Source organism: Drosophila gunungcola (assembly GCF_025200985.1).
Source record: "Drosophila gunungcola strain Sukarami chromosome 3L unlocalized genomic scaffold, Dgunungcola_SK_2 000002F, whole genome shotgun sequence".
Taxonomy (NCBI): Eukaryota; Metazoa; Arthropoda; class Insecta; order Diptera; family Drosophilidae; genus Drosophila; species Drosophila gunungcola.
Window position 1 is genome coordinate 2,110,105 of NW_026453178.1, and position 17,987 is coordinate 2,128,091.

At 38.6% G+C, this 17,987-nt stretch overlaps 2 protein-coding genes across 3 annotated transcripts in view; both read left to right on the forward strand.

The window, feature by feature from the left end:
• The window catches only part of LOC128257006 (serine-rich adhesin for platelets), a 77,157-nt gene extending 61,039 nt beyond the window's left edge, over positions 1-16,118 (forward strand). The window contains exons 2-5 of one of the 2 annotated variants that reach the window (XM_052987796.1): positions 5,932-6,404; positions 13,635-13,723; positions 14,133-14,718; positions 14,781-16,118. In XM_052987796.1, the coding sequence (XP_052843756.1) occupies positions 5,932-6,404; positions 13,635-13,723; positions 14,133-14,718; positions 14,781-15,596 (1,964 nt within the window). In that variant the 3' untranslated portion in view covers positions 15,597-16,118. Of the gene's footprint in view, positions 1-5,931; positions 6,405-13,634; positions 13,724-14,132; positions 14,719-14,780 lie in introns of those variants that run through there. The other variant, XM_052987797.1, reaches the window with a different exon arrangement.
• LOC128257014 (protein arginine N-methyltransferase 1) lies at positions 11,929-13,557 on the forward strand. The gene has a single exon (XM_052987807.1). The coding sequence runs from the start codon at positions 11,977-11,979 to the stop codon at positions 13,555-13,557; it is 1,581 nt and encodes a 526-aa protein (XP_052843767.1). The 5' UTR covers positions 11,929-11,976.
• Positions 16,119-17,987: the final 1,869 nt, after the last annotated feature.

Consider the following 17,987-nt stretch of genomic DNA (forward strand, 5'->3'; position numbering starts at 1 on the left):
TTTTCGGTCTGAGTGCCATCCACCGCCCCCTTTTCGACACGCCCACTGACCCAGTTATATAGGGTAAGTAAGCAGCGGTGGGGGGAACTACAAAATCTAGACAGAGGGAACCTAAACCAGGTCAATGAGTCATTGGCCGCAAGCAAGCCGGGGAAAAAATAGATGATTCTATAGTGCAAAAAAAAAAACGCGAAAAAGAATGAGCAAGAGCGTGGCAAGTTATACATGTGAATCTCCCTCAAAGGCAATTTTTTTTGCGTAATATTTCGAAGCCTCTGTCAATATTTGCCAGTCTGAGCGCCATCATCATTGTAGCCATCATCATCTGCAGTGGCGCAGGCAAACAGAACAAAAGTCTACATCAACATCAAATTCTGGGCTGCAAGGCGGGGGCGGATGTGGAACCGAAGCTAACGTCAAGTCCAAATGGGGAAAAAACCAATCGGCAAATAAACAGAAAGACAAAATCAACAAAAAGTGTGACACAATGTTGCAATAAGCCAGGGGAACAAGAATAAAGGAGTCGCAAAGTGCAGGAGGTTGAGTGTGGTTAGATGCTTAGGCAAAGTATTGAAAAGAGTACACCAAATAATGTGTAAATTGTTTAAGTGGGATCAAATAAATAACTAACTTACACAAAATCGATATACATAAAAAAGAGACTAAAAAAAATAAATAAAGAAGAAAGAAGTTTATTTATTTATATATTAGGTTCATGGCATATTCAGCTTCGTTAAATTACAAATCCTGTTCGAAAAGCACACCTTTAATGCACCAAGAATTTGCCTACTCTATTATCAAGTCGCCGGAACGAAAAAGATGATGAAATCGCAAACACACTAAGAAAAAGCTATACGTTGCGTATACGTAACCGTTGAATTATTGCGCATACGAGGTGTTTGCACAATTTGCCACGTGATTTCCCATTAATTAAATGCGTTTGCGAATTATGAAAAAAAAAATAATAAAAATACATTAATACAGTGTAGGGGCCCAGGCGTTAAAAGAAGCGAAAAGTAAAAAATTAAATCAAAATGGGATTCTCTCCGCCAGGTTGTTTTCGTTGTTGTTGCTGCTGGTGGTGGAATGCACTCGCTTCGCTTAAAGGTCAAACGACATCCTCATCATCATTGCGATGATGATGATGGGAAAACGCTGCTGCCTGGGCGAGGTCGACGTAGCTCGCTGTTTTCTCTGTCTGCGGTTTGTTTCAGTTTTTATTTTTCCCTCTGCCTCTGCCTTTGCCTTTGCCTCTTTGCATTTAGCTCATTCATTTGCATTCCCTGCCACTGCCTCTGGTTTTGCCTTCTTTTTTCTGTCTGTTGCCGTGCGCAGTCTAGCTGCAAACAAAAAGTAAAAAAAAAAAAACGCAAAAAGGGTTGGCCTCTCACAGGGGAAGCAACGAAAAAGGGATAAAAATGCTGACGGGAGGTGGCCAAAGAGAGGGCACACCGACTCTTCATCTTCTGCGCCAGACAACATTGTAATATTTTGCACAAACTAGACAAAAACTGTTGCCAAAAAAAAAAAAAAAAAAAACCAGCAAAAATACAAATAAACAGAAACCCGATTGCAGACGAAGCTGACGTCAGCTGATGATGCTGCTGGTTCTACTTAATGTATTGACTCTAGAATTTCCTTTTTCCACCAAGGCTGAACCAAATATTACCAAAGTTTCCGAATGAAATCTAAACTGCAATCTTGTTTAATGATTCTGTTTTCAAGATCAAAGTCAGCCCAAAAGTTTATGATAATATTTTTGTTTACGTTTGGATATGCCTGAAACCAGTTTTACTTCTTCGTATTAGTTCTACTTTTACGATTTCATTGTCTAAATCAAATATAACCATATTAAAACTTTTCCATTTGATCATAAATTACCCAAATGTATTTATTAGTAATTTGTTTATGTGGTGGCCACCATTGTTTCTTTAAAATAAATCTTATAGATAAAAAAGATTATCTGTAAAATATTTTACTTAAATGTATGATTTGGTAAAGTCACAAATGGCTAACAAATTCTTTCTGGTAGTTTAATTTCCTTAATACCTAGAAAACACTTTCTGTAGAAATCCCGTTGAAATCCAACGCTATAAATCGCTCTTAAATTGCATCAAAATATCAAAATAATACAGAAGGTGCCGAGAAAATCTAAAGCAACAAAGGCACACACAATTTAACTGGATTTTTCAAGTTCAATGTCACCTCAATGTATTATGATTGTTAAAGCTTATGATAATGGCTTTAGTTAGTTTATGTACCCACGTAGAATGCGACGATCCTCGCACAACCTTGACATCCAATCAAGGTGTCAATGGCATTGCCTTCGAATGTTTTTTTTGGGGCGGTGTGTTGGGCATTTTGGGGCTTTTCGGGGGTGGGATCAAGTGCTGCACTTGACTGTCATTAGCGCGGTGATCATAATCATTAAATTAATAACTTTTATTGTGCGCGCCAGAGCAAGAAAGAAAGTTGATCGAAAGTGATCATCTTTCGCGGCTTGGAATTTGCGCGCACTTAATCAAGTGCAATTGTCATCGCCGAAAAGGACAGAGATTTGATTGTGTGAAGACATTATCATCACTGGCGGTCAAGGAACCTATTCAGAGAGATCGAAACAAGTTTCGCCAGCTTGCCCACTGTCCGTTCAATGTCCGTTCCACTATTAAAATAGCCATGAAAGCCGTTTGGTCGCGGCTATGGATCTCTGAAAGTGTTAGCCAACTGTCTGATCCGTCTGGTCTGGCTGGTCCCATTTGATGTGGTTTGGCCGGGTGCGAGGTCTATTAAGCAGAAGTAGTATATGCGGTCGGTCTGGGCTGGGGTCCGATTTGCGTCTGGTGTGATCAATTCACATATTGAATCTGTATTCGCTCAATTATTTTAGCACTTTTTCAATAGTTGGCGGGCACACGTGCGTCAGAGGTTCAATCAAATAGAAACCGGCAGGACAGTTGAACTGTTGCCAGGTAAACATTCCTTTCTCTTTCCCCGCGCCCGGTTTTATAGGGTATCAGGTGATTTGTCTAGCTGCACATGTACTCGTAAATATATATATATATATTATTTTTTTTATGCATGTTTTGTGCGCGGCTCCAGACGTAAACGAAGTCCCCAGACGTGCTCAATCATTTCACCTGCGATAAAAATAATTGCAACAACCTGAAACGAGCGGCACAATTAAAAAATACAAAATAACGATCAGACTGTGATGTGATCAAACGAACAATTACCCCGTGTGTCTTTTAAAACCGGCTCTAATCCCAGTGACTATTTTTAAACATTACTAAACATTTATGATCCAAATGGTATATTAAAATAAAACTATGAACGTCTCGTTAACTGAAAAATATAATTTAAAATATATACTAGAAACTATGGATAAATTGATAAACTAATGGGTTTTATGTAATATTGCAAGATGTTCTCGAAAATAAAGTTTAAGATGTAACGAATTTGTTAAAGCCTGCTTAAATGATATGAAACTTGCCCAGATCCAAACTAAAAACTAATTAAATTAGTCTTATAAAAACTATATGATATATCTTCAGCCTTGGCGATAATATTTGGTTTGGAAGTGAGTACATCAGCTTTTGTCACGCTCCACAGTTCGCGGTACAGGGTAGCTGAGCAGGCAAAAATAATTATCAGAAAACAAAGGCCATAAAAGGCAGACCGAAAGCAAATGACAACCAGTCAGCCAGCCAGCCAGCCAGCCAGGTTGAATCACCTGAGACAGTTGAATCCGAGTGACAGCGGCTGGGAATGCGCAAAAGTCTAAAGTGCCACTTGTTGTTGTACCTGTTAATATTAGTTTTCTTTTTTTACGTATTTTTTTTTTTTTCTTTGTTGTTGTTGTCGCTGTCTCGCTTGGGCTGAAGTCAGACGGAGAAAGAGTCATAGAAATTGTTGACATATTTTAATTGGTTGCCGTTGTTTTGTGTGCCTTTTCACAACGTACATTTTAATTTCAGTTGATTAACTCCTGTCTTCTGCCTGTCTGGTCTGGCATTTGTTGGATAATTCGCTCATGTCTGTCTGTCTGGCTTCTTTTTGTTTCGCCTCTAATATATGTATATTTTCTCTTTTCCACGCCGCCACAAATCATAAATTAATGAAAATCCAAATATTTATGTTTTCATTCACCGATCGTCGAAAGACAGAGATAGAGACGTTTACATAGCTGCGTCATTTTTTTGGCTTGATGAAATTGCGCTGTGTATCGGTGTCGATTGTTGTTTTTGTAATCGTATATCAGAGACAGAGCGTCATGATATTATTCCACTATATGTAGTTGTAAAATCGTGTTGCGCAAGCTTTTCGCGTGTATCTGTAGCTGTATCTCGGCGAGTATCTGTATCTGTGAGTTTGCTCTGTTACAGGGTCTGCGACCGCGACGGGTGGCCTCCGCCTGTCTGCCATTCTATCAGCAGTGTCTGGCCCGGCGATATCGTCTATATAATACCCATTACTAATTGAAGCGTGTTAGCTTTGTAATGCCGACTTAAAAATAGCCTTAAATGTTGTGGGGATTTATGTGGTGAAAGTTTGTAGAGGTACCAAAATAGAACTTGTATTGCAAATGTTGTAAATGATTACACTTTTGGCACACAACTACAGATATTTGATTATTTCCTTGTAGTTTGCAACAATTGCAACACAATTGTTTTGTTACTTAACAAATTTTAAAAGGTTTAAATATTTTAAATGCCATTTTAGTTGAATTCAATAATGACGTGCCTAATTTCAAAGTGTAAATGTTCTTAATTTTTTCTCTGTACTTCCAAACATAAATGTTCTTAGGTCACAAATTGAAGTGCCAACTATAGACTTGTAAACTATATTATCAATCATAAAACAATCAGTTCAAAAGTCTACCATGCCTATAAAGTCCTTCACCTACTTTCCCCATTTTACAGGGTACTTCATGTGTCAATCAATCCCTTAAATGGGTGTTTTTTTTTTATCGAACTGCTGTCCGCCTACAATTCCTGGCTCGCTCGCACTTACTGCGGCCCGATCGCGCATGTGTGCTTGTATCACTTAAGTCGTCTGCTATCTAGTCTAGACGCAGTCGCCCGTATATACGTGATGTAGGCATATATACAGATATAGCTATCCGTCCGTAGACGTAGACATTGCACGGGGTCTTTCTACAGGGCGAAATCAACTGAAGAGAGAGTCGAGAACGCCGCGCACCTTGTAGATACGGATACAAATACGTGCGAGTATCTACGAAATACAACAACCGGGCGACAGTTGCACGGGCTTTGCTCTTTTTTTTTCACACTTTGTTGCTCTTTCATTGTTATTTGGTCGGTGCTGTGGGCCGCATTCGATTTGTTTCGTTTATTTATAGTAATTAAAACCGTTCGTGAGTGGGAATAAGTTATTCAAATTAAACAAGAAAAAAAACCGAAAATTAGGAGCGAATTTTTTATTTGCAAGTGAATGGGAAATCGAATGTTGTAGAAAATTGTGAAGCGATTACAATTAAAGCTGCTTTTATAAACAAGTGTTGTTAATCACCGTAGTTGCAAAAGTAAGTCTACGTTGTCGGTGAAAATAACAATATATTTTAATGACCCTAAATTTATTTTAAACAAAAATTTTACGGTGATATGTTATATTAAAATTGTTAATGAACCCATACGTTCGAAAAAAAATATGTTTTAACTAAACTATTCGGGGTTCTTATAGTTAGTAATTTTATATTATCCTCTCCAGTGTAATATAAGAACAATTATTTAAAAAGAGAGTAAACTGGTAATTGGATTACAAGTAGACATGAAATGAATAAAATATCATTAATTACTTAGGATTAACTTTGGACTTATTACTTACTGCATTTACATACATATACTTTTATCGGTTAAACGCACATTAAACGCCCACGACTAATATTTATTTTCCGCTTTGCAATCGTTTTAGGTCGCTTGTTGCTAATCGCCATTAGTTTATCCGTGTGCCTGGCCTGTGGCAGTGTGTTGGTGGCCGCGATTGCCCTGCGCCGCTCAGCCAACGCAACAGCAACACTAGCAGCAGCAGCAGCAGCAGCAGCAGCGGAAGCAACATCAACAGGGGCAACATCAACCGCAGCAACAACGCGCAGGATACGGCACAAACGTCGCTCGTCGCAACGACGGCGCAGCAACAACAACGCGGTGCTGTCATCTGGGATTGGGATTGGCATCGGGATCGGGCTTGGACTGGAAACCAACTCGGCTCTGGCCCTGCCACTAGCAACACCATCAACATCGGGCTCCACAGCAGCGGATCAGACAGCAGTAGCCGTAGCCGCTGCCGCTGCCTCAGCAGCAGCAACAACAACAGCAACAGTATCGTCAGCAGCAGTAACAGAAACAACAACACTTTTGCCAACCGAGCCGGAACATTCTGTACCCGTAAGTACTTACCCTTCGCATTCGCTTTAAAAAAAAAATATTAGAGAAAAGGGAAAAGGGAAAAGCAAAAGAAAAACAAGAGCAGAAAAATACGGGAAAGAAAAAGAAAAGAAAAAGTTTTGCAACTGCCGATGGGTGGGAAAATGGGTGGCATGTCTGTCTCTTAAATGCACTCGTCAAAATTATGTAGAAAGAAAAGATATATTAATTATTATTTAAGTTTTAAAAAGAAATTAACAAAAAAAATTGATGTTCAAAATGTTCAAAGATTTTAGCCAACCAAAAGTATTCAAAATTTACAAAAGAATTACATAAAACTTTAATCTTAAAGGTTTTCAAGAAGATTAAAGAGGTTTTTTGTCTTATTAAGTTAAAATACTTAATCGAAAATATCCGGGGATTGCAATTTTTTAGTTAAAAGTACAAAGTTTAGCTTACAAGTTTTAAAATATGTATTAGCAATTCATTTTACAAAAACGATAAAGAGGCAAGCAAAGGCAAAATATTTTTATTTGTATTACGTGCTTGCATTTTTTATGTTGCACCCTTTACTAATTACCGCATTGGCCCAATTTAAATAAATTCAAGTGTTTCTCTCAGTGCGTCCATAAAAGCGAGGAGACACATCTCGAAAGTTTCCTTTTTCCCTCTTATTTCTGCACTGCCTTTTGCCTTTTTCCTTCGCTCTTGCCAATATCCTATGCATTCCCTTTTTGGCGAAACGGAGAGACTGTGGCAGACGGAAAGGGTGGGGAAAGTGGGCGGAAAAGTGAGAGAGAGCCAGCTCATCGCTCACTCTGCCAATGCAGTAAAAGTCCTTGAAAAGTGGGAGTGAATGGGCGGGCAAAGTGGGTGGCAGCAGCAGCATGGCAGACATGCCTAAATTGCTTTCGTCGCAACCCACGCAAAAAGTCTTATATAACTGCGCCAACACCGATTTATTCCCGTTACAGCTGCTACTGCCACTACTTCTCCAGCCCCAGTTTTTTCGTGTGTATTCCGAAGTGTTATGCAATGTTTGTTGAATGCACAGCACGTCCCTTTTTTTTTGGGGGGGAAGAGGCCTCCATTTGGTGTCTGTATATGTACGTCTTTATTATTATGGCCAAGACATATTCAATTTCTTCATCAGAGCTTTGCTTTGCCTATTTGCCCGAATTTAAATGCTTTCCATTTGTCTACATATTTTATTTATTTCGGCATTTGCTTATTGAATTTGCACTAGACGCCGCCTTTAACCTTGAGGCCATCGGATTTACTTGAACGGCAGAAAAAAGACACTCTTCTAAACAAAAAAAATACGCCGCCCCCACACGTGTGGATTTTGTGGATTTCTGGTCGTGGGCTCATTGGGCCAAAGTTGTTAAGTCGGCTTTCCAGATTGTGGTTTTAAGATTTTCCATATCGAGGGGATGGGGATGGTGATGGTGGCGGGGGAGTGCCGCTCCGTGTGACGCCCATTACAAAAGATTAAAGTCGGCAACTTTGACAAATTGTTACTCGCTTTGCTGACATCTTCCAGTGCGCATTTGCTCATTTTTCTCCACATCTAGAATCTTGTTTCATATTTTTGTTCGTGTTTACTTTGCCCACGCCAAATCAGCATTATGAATGAAACACATCAGACACGGTGGGGACTCAATAAAAAAAACAGACGTGATGGCCGTGAATTTATAAACACTCTATACAAACAAATAATTCAAATTGGCAGACAATACAGTTCTTTTATGTCGACTTAAATCAATTAATCTTAGGCGGATTTTCAGCCCTTGGAGTTATACAAAATTTTTTTGTTAAGATTTTGTTATAACCCAGTTATAGCATTATTAAAAGATTTCGACTTTCTGATACAATAGTTTGTTTTACCTAAAAGTAGGCAACAAAATACTAATCTTGTTTATACAACATTTTTACAAGCTTTTGAATAATAAATTGTAACATATAAAACTAAAAAAATTTTACAATTCGGTATAATCCCAGAATCGATAGCATAATACATTTTTTTAACACTGCGATTTCTGCAACAACCTAATTATTCGTACAAAGTAGCGCCAAAGTAATAATGATAAAAAGTAAAAATAGAGATTTATTGTAAAGAGATTATAACAAGTCTGATAAGATTTATGAGGTTTCTTAAGCAATAAAAACCAAAATAGAATCCTATCCAGTTTTTACTGTACCGCGAACATAATAAATGAATGTTTTTTCAACATTGCTCAGCCACTCTGAACCATGGACAAAAAAGCCATTTAAAAGCCTAAGATGCGGATGGAGATATGGAAATGGAAGTGAATATGGCTATGGATATGGCGGCGGTGGCGACAAGTGCGTGGGCGGGATTGTTGGGCGGCTGTTGCGGCGGGAAATGCGAGACACAATTGGCGCTAATAACCCAAGGCGTTTAGCAGATGCCGAGGAAATGGCAGCGACGTCGACAGCGGCGTTGTGTTTTAATCGAATTTTATTTGCCGCCGTTAGCCAATGAATAATTCAAATTGATTATTAAAACGTGCGCATGTGTTGGAGTGTGTGAATTTCTGCACACTCGCATACACACTTTCCATGTAGGCGTCAATATACATAAGTAGCATTAGGATGTGGATGTGGATGTAAATGTGGATGTGTGAATGTGTGAGAGCGGAGCGGGCTTTCATTAAAACCGTTATCTATGCCAGACACACGCACCAGACGCAGACGTGCATAAATTAATTACAATTACACACAGCGCGTGAGAGCGAAACACACACGCACACACACACCGCTGTTCCTGTTTCGGAATTTTTGGCGGCCTCAAAATATGTATTAGTACAATTACCAAACCGAATTAATTATTTAAGGCTCTTTTTTGGTGAACAGTAGTTTATTTTAAATTATAAAAAAATTCTTTATACCTTTTGAAATATGGATTTTAAAATAATTTTTTAATCTATAGCATTCATATTTAATTAAATTTATATTTTAAAAAGGTCTCAATATATTAGTAACAAATAATTGTTTTCCTAAATTTGTAAATTTGGAATTAAACTAATTTTCTGGGCAATACACAATATATATTTTTGTATTTAAATTTTTAATAGCAAATTAAATATTATATAGCAATATAGGATGATCTAAGATATTTATAAAGCCTTAAAATGTTACAATGAAATAGTTTAGCAAAATGTGTTGTTTTATCTGAAAAATCTACTATTTGGGAACAGAAATATTAAAAAAAAATATATAAAAAAATCAAAAAAAAAATTATTTAAAAAGCGAGAAGAAATTAGTGGCAAATTTTCGGTTGGCCTAAACAAACACAGAGAAAGTCGGAAACTTTCAAGGATTTGAACAAGGCCAAAAGCAAACATAAACGGGCAAAGAACAAAAAACAAGGGTTTACCCTCAATATTATGTCACTTTACTTTATTCACAAAAAAAAGGCACGAAAAAGATAAACAACAACAAGCGACAGATGCAGAGCAGTCGGCAAAAAGTATGTTAACTTATGGCTGGGCTTAGGCCAACAAAAACAATAACAACAACAAAGGCAGACATTTCTCTTACGTCAGAGTCTGGCCCACACACACACACACAACACACACACTCACACACAAGTGGCAAAAACGGAAAATGAGGTTATTGCCAATCCCGTCTGCAATGCTCGAGTAAACATTTTAACCTAATTTTTTTGCCATGGGAGCGGGACGATTGGGGGGAAGGGGGCGCCGATTGCGATGTGTTTGCGAACGGAGACGCCCCAGACAATGTGATGCGATATTTTCTGGTGCCTCGGATTACCCAAACAGAAGGAAAAGATTGCAAAAAGAGCAAAACAGACTAGCGTCCATAATGCAAACTTTGCATCTGCTTTATCACGAGTTTTATTTAAGCAACCCCACAGTTCAGGTATCATTGTAAAATTCCGTTTTATTAGGTTGGTGTTACTGAATTCAAAAATCTTAAGGAAACTTGCAAAGTGCATATGAACCTTAATTTCAAGCAAAAAACGTTTTCAATACGTTTTTAGTAAATAGATTTTGTGTGGTATTTAAACACGGCCAAAAACTTTATTTATTGGAAGTTTATAAAGAGCTTTAAAATAGTCATAATTTTTGAACCGAGAAAAATTAATTACTACCTTACAGTACATCGTTAAGTTTTTTAAGTTTTTTCGCAACAAGTTTATAGATTGCCTTTAAATGGTAAACAAGAGAAAATAGTGTGCATTACTTGCAACAACTTTTTAGAGAAAATGGTAATAATGTTTGTCCCCAAAGAAACTAGTTTTCTCTTAAAACTTGGGTATTTCGCGGAAAAAAAAATGGAAGCTTTAAAGGTTTATTAACCTTTTTCTCCCTCCTTTTTTTAAATATACTTAAAAGAAACCTTATTATCATGCCGTGTAGGCAGTGAAATCTTGAATTTATAAAGACTTGTATTGCAAATAAATGATGTTTTCAAATCAAAGTAAATTAAAATTAGAACCCACGAATTAAAACGATGTAAAACACCGAAATTCAAGTTAAATAAATTGGCATGTACAATCAAATTAAAAGAAACATGCTATGGTAGAGCTCTGAGCACATACATAGTTTCACGAGTTTTTAAATTACAAAATTGCATTTGCATATTTGTATAATTTACAAAGTCGGCGGCCGTCGACGTCGCCGAAAATATTCGTGCTCTATTATTTGTTGTTCGCGCAGAGATTTGTCATTTCTTTCATGCTCGCTTGCACACATCAATCGTCAGGTGGTGTGGTGGGGCATTGGGGGGTTAAAGACACACAAAAAAGATACAAAAAGGTGGCCAACGGAATGTGGAACATGTTGAGTTATGCGAATTGCTTTAGCAAAGAATACTCAGGGTGTCGAAACAGTGTATAAAGGGGATTTCAAATTATTACCATACAAAAAATATTTTTTTATTTTTTTTTTACAAACAAGGAAATCGTTTAATAATCATGTGATCCCTTATAACAATTAGGGGTTAGGGTGGTAAATAAATATTTTGTTCTTTTCGGAACACAAGAACTAAACTACTTTTGAAAACAACACTTCGTAACACATTTTCTAGAAATCTTTTCACATAAAATTAAGAATTTGAATAAACGTTTCACTTAAAGCACAGGAATCAACGTAAAGCGATAGAAAAAGGAACTGGGCACATTGTTCTTATCGATATATCGCTCTGACTGTGTTGTGGAAGGTGACCAAGTTTTTTGGAGATAAGTTTTCAAATAAATGGTGTTTTAAAAACACTTTAAACCCTTTACTTTAAATAGATGAAATAATAAATATGACTAAGTTTGAATAATTTTTCAAAAAGGCCCATTTCTACAAACTAATATAAGTTGTACAATATACAAATTCTTTTATAAAAATTTTAAGTCTATAAAACCCTTAAAAACTGTTAGAGGAATTAAATTTTTACTTTATCCTTTCCACAAAAATATAATCGTACTGATCGTTTTTGAATTTAATAAGTGACGTCACTATCATTTTCTGCTGCGCCACCTTATCTCTTACTCGCTTTATTTTGGTCCTCTCTTGAGAACTTCATAACTTTTTTTTTTTGATCTTAATTTACCGCTATGACGAAGAATAAAAAAGCAATCAAAACGGGAAAACCTATAAAACTTAGCCTAACTGATTTCCATAACCATTTGGACAAAAAACAAAACCCGGAAATGAATGGCAAAGAGATGAACTCGGAGAAATGGACTGGTTTTCGAAAGAATGGTGGATCTGTTGGCGGCACTCGTGGTCGAGGCGTTTATTGTGATAAGCTACCAATAGTTTCCAGAAATCTTGAAGATCTTACGCTTCAAAATGAAAATACCAGTAAATCAGCAAAGAATGTGTCTGAACTCAAGAAAATTCGGGAAAACCAGAAGACTTCTAAGCTAAGTGAGAAACCCATTAATCCATGTTATCAAAGGGAAGCTGGCAACGCGAACGAAACCAAGAAAATTTTACTAAGGAGGCCAAATGCCCAGGATGCAATTCACGGTCGGCCAAAGACGCGAGTACGATCAAGTCCCCGGATTCCGACGCCACAAAGAAATGTGCCCCAGGAGCTAAAGGAAGTGGATCGCATGACCTCAGCGGATTTTCGCCACGATTACGCTGCTCATTTGGATACTATGCGTACCCGGCAAAAGGGTCAACAGCATATGCTCTTCTTCCAATCGGCCATGAATCAGAATCGTCATCTCTTTAAGGGTCGCACAATCCTAGTTCTTTGCTGTGGAACCGGAACTTTGGCCCTCATGGCAGCCCAAATGGGGGCCAAAAAGGTTTACGCCGTGGATTACTCCAAGGTCACCGGCTATGCGGAGCTGGTGGTGCGTCAAAATCGCTTTGAAACGATCATCAATGTGCTGAACGGACGCATGAAGGATCTTAAATTGCCGGAGAAGGTTGATGGCATCATATGCAACTGGATGGGTCACTGTTTGCTCTACGAATCGGAGATACTGGAGGTGCTCGAGGCACGTGATCGCTGGCTGAAGAGAAGCGGATTCATCCTACCCGATTTGGGTTCGCTTTTTCTAGTGGCCTCCGAGGAGCACATGCTGAAGAACGACCGCTGCAATTGGTGGCGGAGTGTCTACGGCTTCAACATGAATGCCATGCGTCGATATGCCCTGGCTGAACCGCGGTATGCCAAAACCACCGGAGAAAAGCTATTGACCCTGGCTCATCGCATCTTAAGCATTGATTTGAAAAAGGCCAAGAAAGAAGATCTCTTCATAGATCGGCAAATAAGATTGAAGGTCAATAGAGAGGGCTATCTGGAGTGCTTTCTCCTATTTTTCGATGTGGAATTCAGCAGTTCACATACGCCGCTCAAGATGAGCTGCAATCCGTGCATAAGGCTGCCTTACAAATCGCTTTGGTTGCAAACCGTACTTTTTGTCGAACAGCCGTTTATAATGCGCAGTAACCTCCACTACACGGGTAACCTGAAATTCAAGCCACTGAAACCGAATAACTTTAAGGAAATGGAAATACGTATTGAGTTCTACGAGGGTCTCGAATACGATGACCATTATGGATTGTGCACTCGTCGGGTGGCCAAGAGATGGCTCATGTTGGAGCACTTTCAGACATTCAGTGAGGTGGAGAGCTGTCAGGATGAGCAGGGGGAGAATGGTGGCCATGATTTTTAGGTGTTGTCTAATATTATAAAATTGTAGCCTTTTAAATTGTCTCATTACTTATATGATTTTCCTTCTTTTCATTGCAGATGCTATCGGTACAGACGGCCGGCTGCGCGGGAATGGAGCGGCTCGGCGTTCCGACCCGCACATCTTTGAGCACACCACCCGATGATAGGTAAGTCAAGGTCTCTGTTTCGAGGGATTAAATTCAGCTTAAAAGGGTATATAGTTTAAAATGTATCAGAAACTATAAAAACAGCAGAAAATATAAAACATACATTTTTTGGCTATAAAATGTAAAGTAAAGTTGTAAATGCAGTTATATATGTTCTATAGTTACAAATTGTATACATATCTCGCAGAAAACATAAACATGCTTATAGAATTTGGAGAATGGTTGTCTCTTTGTAGTTAAAATCTATGAATCAATCGAAATTTTAATAATTTTTTATACCTATTAAAATATTATTAAATTTACAATGTACAGCTGAACAATTTGAAATATGCTTTTGCCCAAAGCTGCTTTTTAACCTCGCAAACTTCTATAAAAACCATTTACTTACTTGTGTTCTCTTGCATTTTAGGGATCAATTTAGATGTAGAATGCGCGTGGATGCGCTCCAGGCACGTGAGCTTCTGGCTGTACGTGGCGAGACTGTGATTCGTGGCGCCGGCAACAATCAGCACCAGCAACTTCAGCAGCAACACCATCTCCATCACAGCAGCATCAGCAGTAGTAGCAGCAGCAGCAGCAGCAGCAACAAGCAACAACATTCCCACCACCAGCAACAACGCATGACAACTCCAAGCACGCACAACTCCGGCGGAGGAGGAGGAGGAGGAGGCGGTGACCACCACCACCATCTGAGCGGCAGCAGCAACAACAACAATAGTATTAGCAGTAATGTGGCGAGAGGCGGCATTGAAGCCACCACCCTCAAGTACGGGAACACGGGCAGCGGGAGCGGGAGTGGTTGCTACAAGGGCGACTGCGGCAACTCCTCATCCGGATCCTCGTGCAGCTCGCTGCAGAGCCACAGCAACGACCACCACCAACATTACCAGTACCAGCTGCAGCAGCAGCAGACGCCCCGCTGTCCCCATCACGTACCACTGCCGGACAGCGAGTACGGACAGGATCGACACCTGCAGATCAGGAGCAGCTATCAGGTGGGTTTCCTCAAGACCTCAACTTCTTAATGTCATACACTAACAACTCCAATCTTTTACAGCAATCGGAGATCACTAGATCGTACACTAAGCCGCCGCCCAACAAGACGGTGCGGGATGTGCCCGAGCAGATCTCGGCGGGCGGCTGCGGCATCTCCAGCTCCAGCTACCGTCTCACCACGCTCCAGGCCGCCTCCTCCACGTACACACCCGCGGGCGTGACAGTGTCCGCCTCCTCATCGTCCAGCAAGTCCAAGCCGAATGCCATAACCAAGTTCTTCTCACGGATCAGTTCGCCCAAGTCGCCGCCGCAGAGCTGTACGATGTCCTCGGTGGCCGCTCCATCCCCACCATCGTCCGTGTCCGTGTCCATGTCGTCGTCTGCGTCCTCGCTAGCCTCCTCCGCCTGTGTGTCCACCTCGTCGTCGGCCTCTTCGCTGGCCGCTGCCCCGTTGCCGACGCTGCCGGTGTCCAATGCATCGCTGCTGAAGAGCACGGCCTGCGGCTATGGGACAAATCCCAGCGGGACGCAATTGCTGACCAGCCTGGGAACCGGAACGAGCGGCAACTGTAGCCCCGAACGGATACCCACACCGCCGCTGTCCGTCTCCGTGCCAATCGGAGCTGGCCTGCAGCCGCTGAGGAGCAGCAGCAGCGGGAGTAGCACCAGTTCCGTCAGCCTAGCCGCCGTCGAGACAGCCACAGCAGCAACAGCAACAGCCACCACTCAGTCTTCGTCTTCCTTTGCCGCCGGAGCGACGGGAGATCGGGATCTCCCGCTGACCACGATGAGCCGCAATAATTCCAACTCTAGCATGATGAGCTGCCACTGCAGCTGCAATAGCCGGAATTGCAGCCACTGTGCGGCCAACTCATAACTGAGCTCGTGTTAAGTTTAACTACATTAAATATCGGCGGTGGTGCAGAAACCACTGGAGATTTTCCAACATAAGTTATGTTTTAAGTGTTCACTAGCTCTGCTATAAAGTAAAATACTAAATGATTTGCTCTTCACCAAAACAAACGACATTTAAAGTTTAGGAAAGAGTAGGTTCCAGGCTAGTTAGAAAAGTTTTAATAGATGCAAGAGTCATAATAAAAAGGATATTTAGAATGATACCATTAGAAAAAGATTTATAAACGTTTTTGTTTGAATTGTTTTATACCAATCTTAAGATCAAAAATACTGAACATCGTCTTTGGTTTCTTATTAAATGTTTCACAATTAATTTGTAACTTAGTCTTGCCTATTTAACTTCCATTTTTATTTTAATCCAATGCCAGAGCAAGCATCATTTTAAAAGATTTCCAACTATTGTTATAGAATCTCCAGAGATTTTTGCGGCACCTCAATATATATATATATATATATATATACATATATATATATATATATATATATATATATATATATATATATATCTACATATATATACACATATATTTTTTTTATGTAAGCCTATGTTTATCTATTATGTTAAAGTTTAACAGATTTATTTAATGTAGGTCTGTCGCCAACTTTTGCGCTGGTACGAAAAGACTGTTTATTAGTCAGAATTTAATTTGTAAATTTGAGTAACAAGAGAGAAGGAAAGTTAGAGAATGAGAAATGGAGAAGACATATAGTTGCGCTGCCGCCTTTTAAGCACTCACCACAGACCATAAAAGGTTTTTTTTAGTTCTGTAACATCATTTCCATTCATCGCTTGCTAAACGTAATGAAACGTACATTTTTTGTAAATTTAAAGAAAGCTACTGACTTGAAAGAGACAGACACAATACCACAAATCTTGAAGAAGGGAAAGTTGAAAGTAAATAACAAAATATAAGTGAATATATAATTGTAATTTTATGAATGAATATTGTATACACTTTAGTTTGAATAACTCTAGTTTTAAATCGAAGCCAACCAACTCTTAACTATACTCTATCCCTATCCCCTATCCATATCCCATATCACCAATCCCCTATTATTATTGTACGCAAGGCCCATGTGCTGGAACACACGAAAAACACACACAAACAATTTTTAGTTCAATTGAAATTTGTATTTGTATATTTGCTAACGGAATTACAATGTAAAAAAAAAAACAAAAAATGAAATGAAATCTATGTAAACCAAATTGTAGAAAAATTATTGTTTTCATTTTTATTTGGCTGATGCTAAGTCTCAATTTGGAAATTCAGCGGGATTTAAAAAAACAAAAAATGAAATGAAATCTATGTAAACCAAATTGTAGAAAAATTATTGTTTTCATTTTTATTTGGCTGATGCTAAGTCTCAATTTGGAAATTCAGCGGGATTTAAATTTGAAATTTGAAATATTGAGACTCAATCGATCGTTACTTTAATCGTTATCGATAAAAAAAATTAAACATGGCAACTCTGGTCGATCCGGAATATTAATTTGCAACTCTGGTCGATCGTTGACAAGTCTGGCAGCACAGAACGACCGTGCCGGTTTTTTCAATAGAATAACATTTTTTGTGTGTTTAGTTTAGGACAAGTTAAACGATTAACCCCACTGCAATGTAAATTATAAGCACAAGTAATGAATTTAGAACATTTTGGTAAATATAATTATTAATAGATCTCCACATTTATAGTTTTGTGAAATTTTTTTGCAAAAATATACCCAGAATTCTTAAAAGTGTAATTTCCTAAAATCGCAAGCCCACAGAATAGTTGCCCCTGACAATTACAATTTTAATTATCAAAGAGAAAAAAACATAAAATGGTTTCAAGAACTTACGATCCATTAAATCAAATTTAAACAACATTTAACCGGCAATTTAGATGCGAAAAACTAGGAAAATATGATAACAAATGCAACATAATGGAAAACACTATACTATGCCACAAGTCCTACAAGCCTACATTTTAAAAATTAAATTCATAACGATATAGTTCGCTGTCTATGGATCAAAGAGTACTTCAAGTAAAGCAACCGGAAATAGCCCGAGATATCACAAGACCGAAGAAAAACCGGAGACAATGAATAACTAAATTAAACACGTAGAAATTAATAAATTAATTAGTTATAAACAAATTAAGTCCAGCTAAAATATTAAAGCGATCGAGTTCGTTTGATCGTTGAATCATCTACACATATACACATTTATACAAATAATTATATGCATACATAAATATAATTTACGTAAACAGGCCTAATTTCAACTACCTCCAAAACTGTTTTTTAAATTAAACAATTAAATTCTAAACGAAGATCAAGTCTACGAATTATGTTTAGAAAAAACTAAACGGAAAC

Coding starts and splice junctions, on each gene's coding strand:
- LOC128257014 (XM_052987807.1), top strand. CDS start 11,977: ATGACGAAGAATAAAAAAGCAATCAAAACGGGAAAACCTATAAAACTT.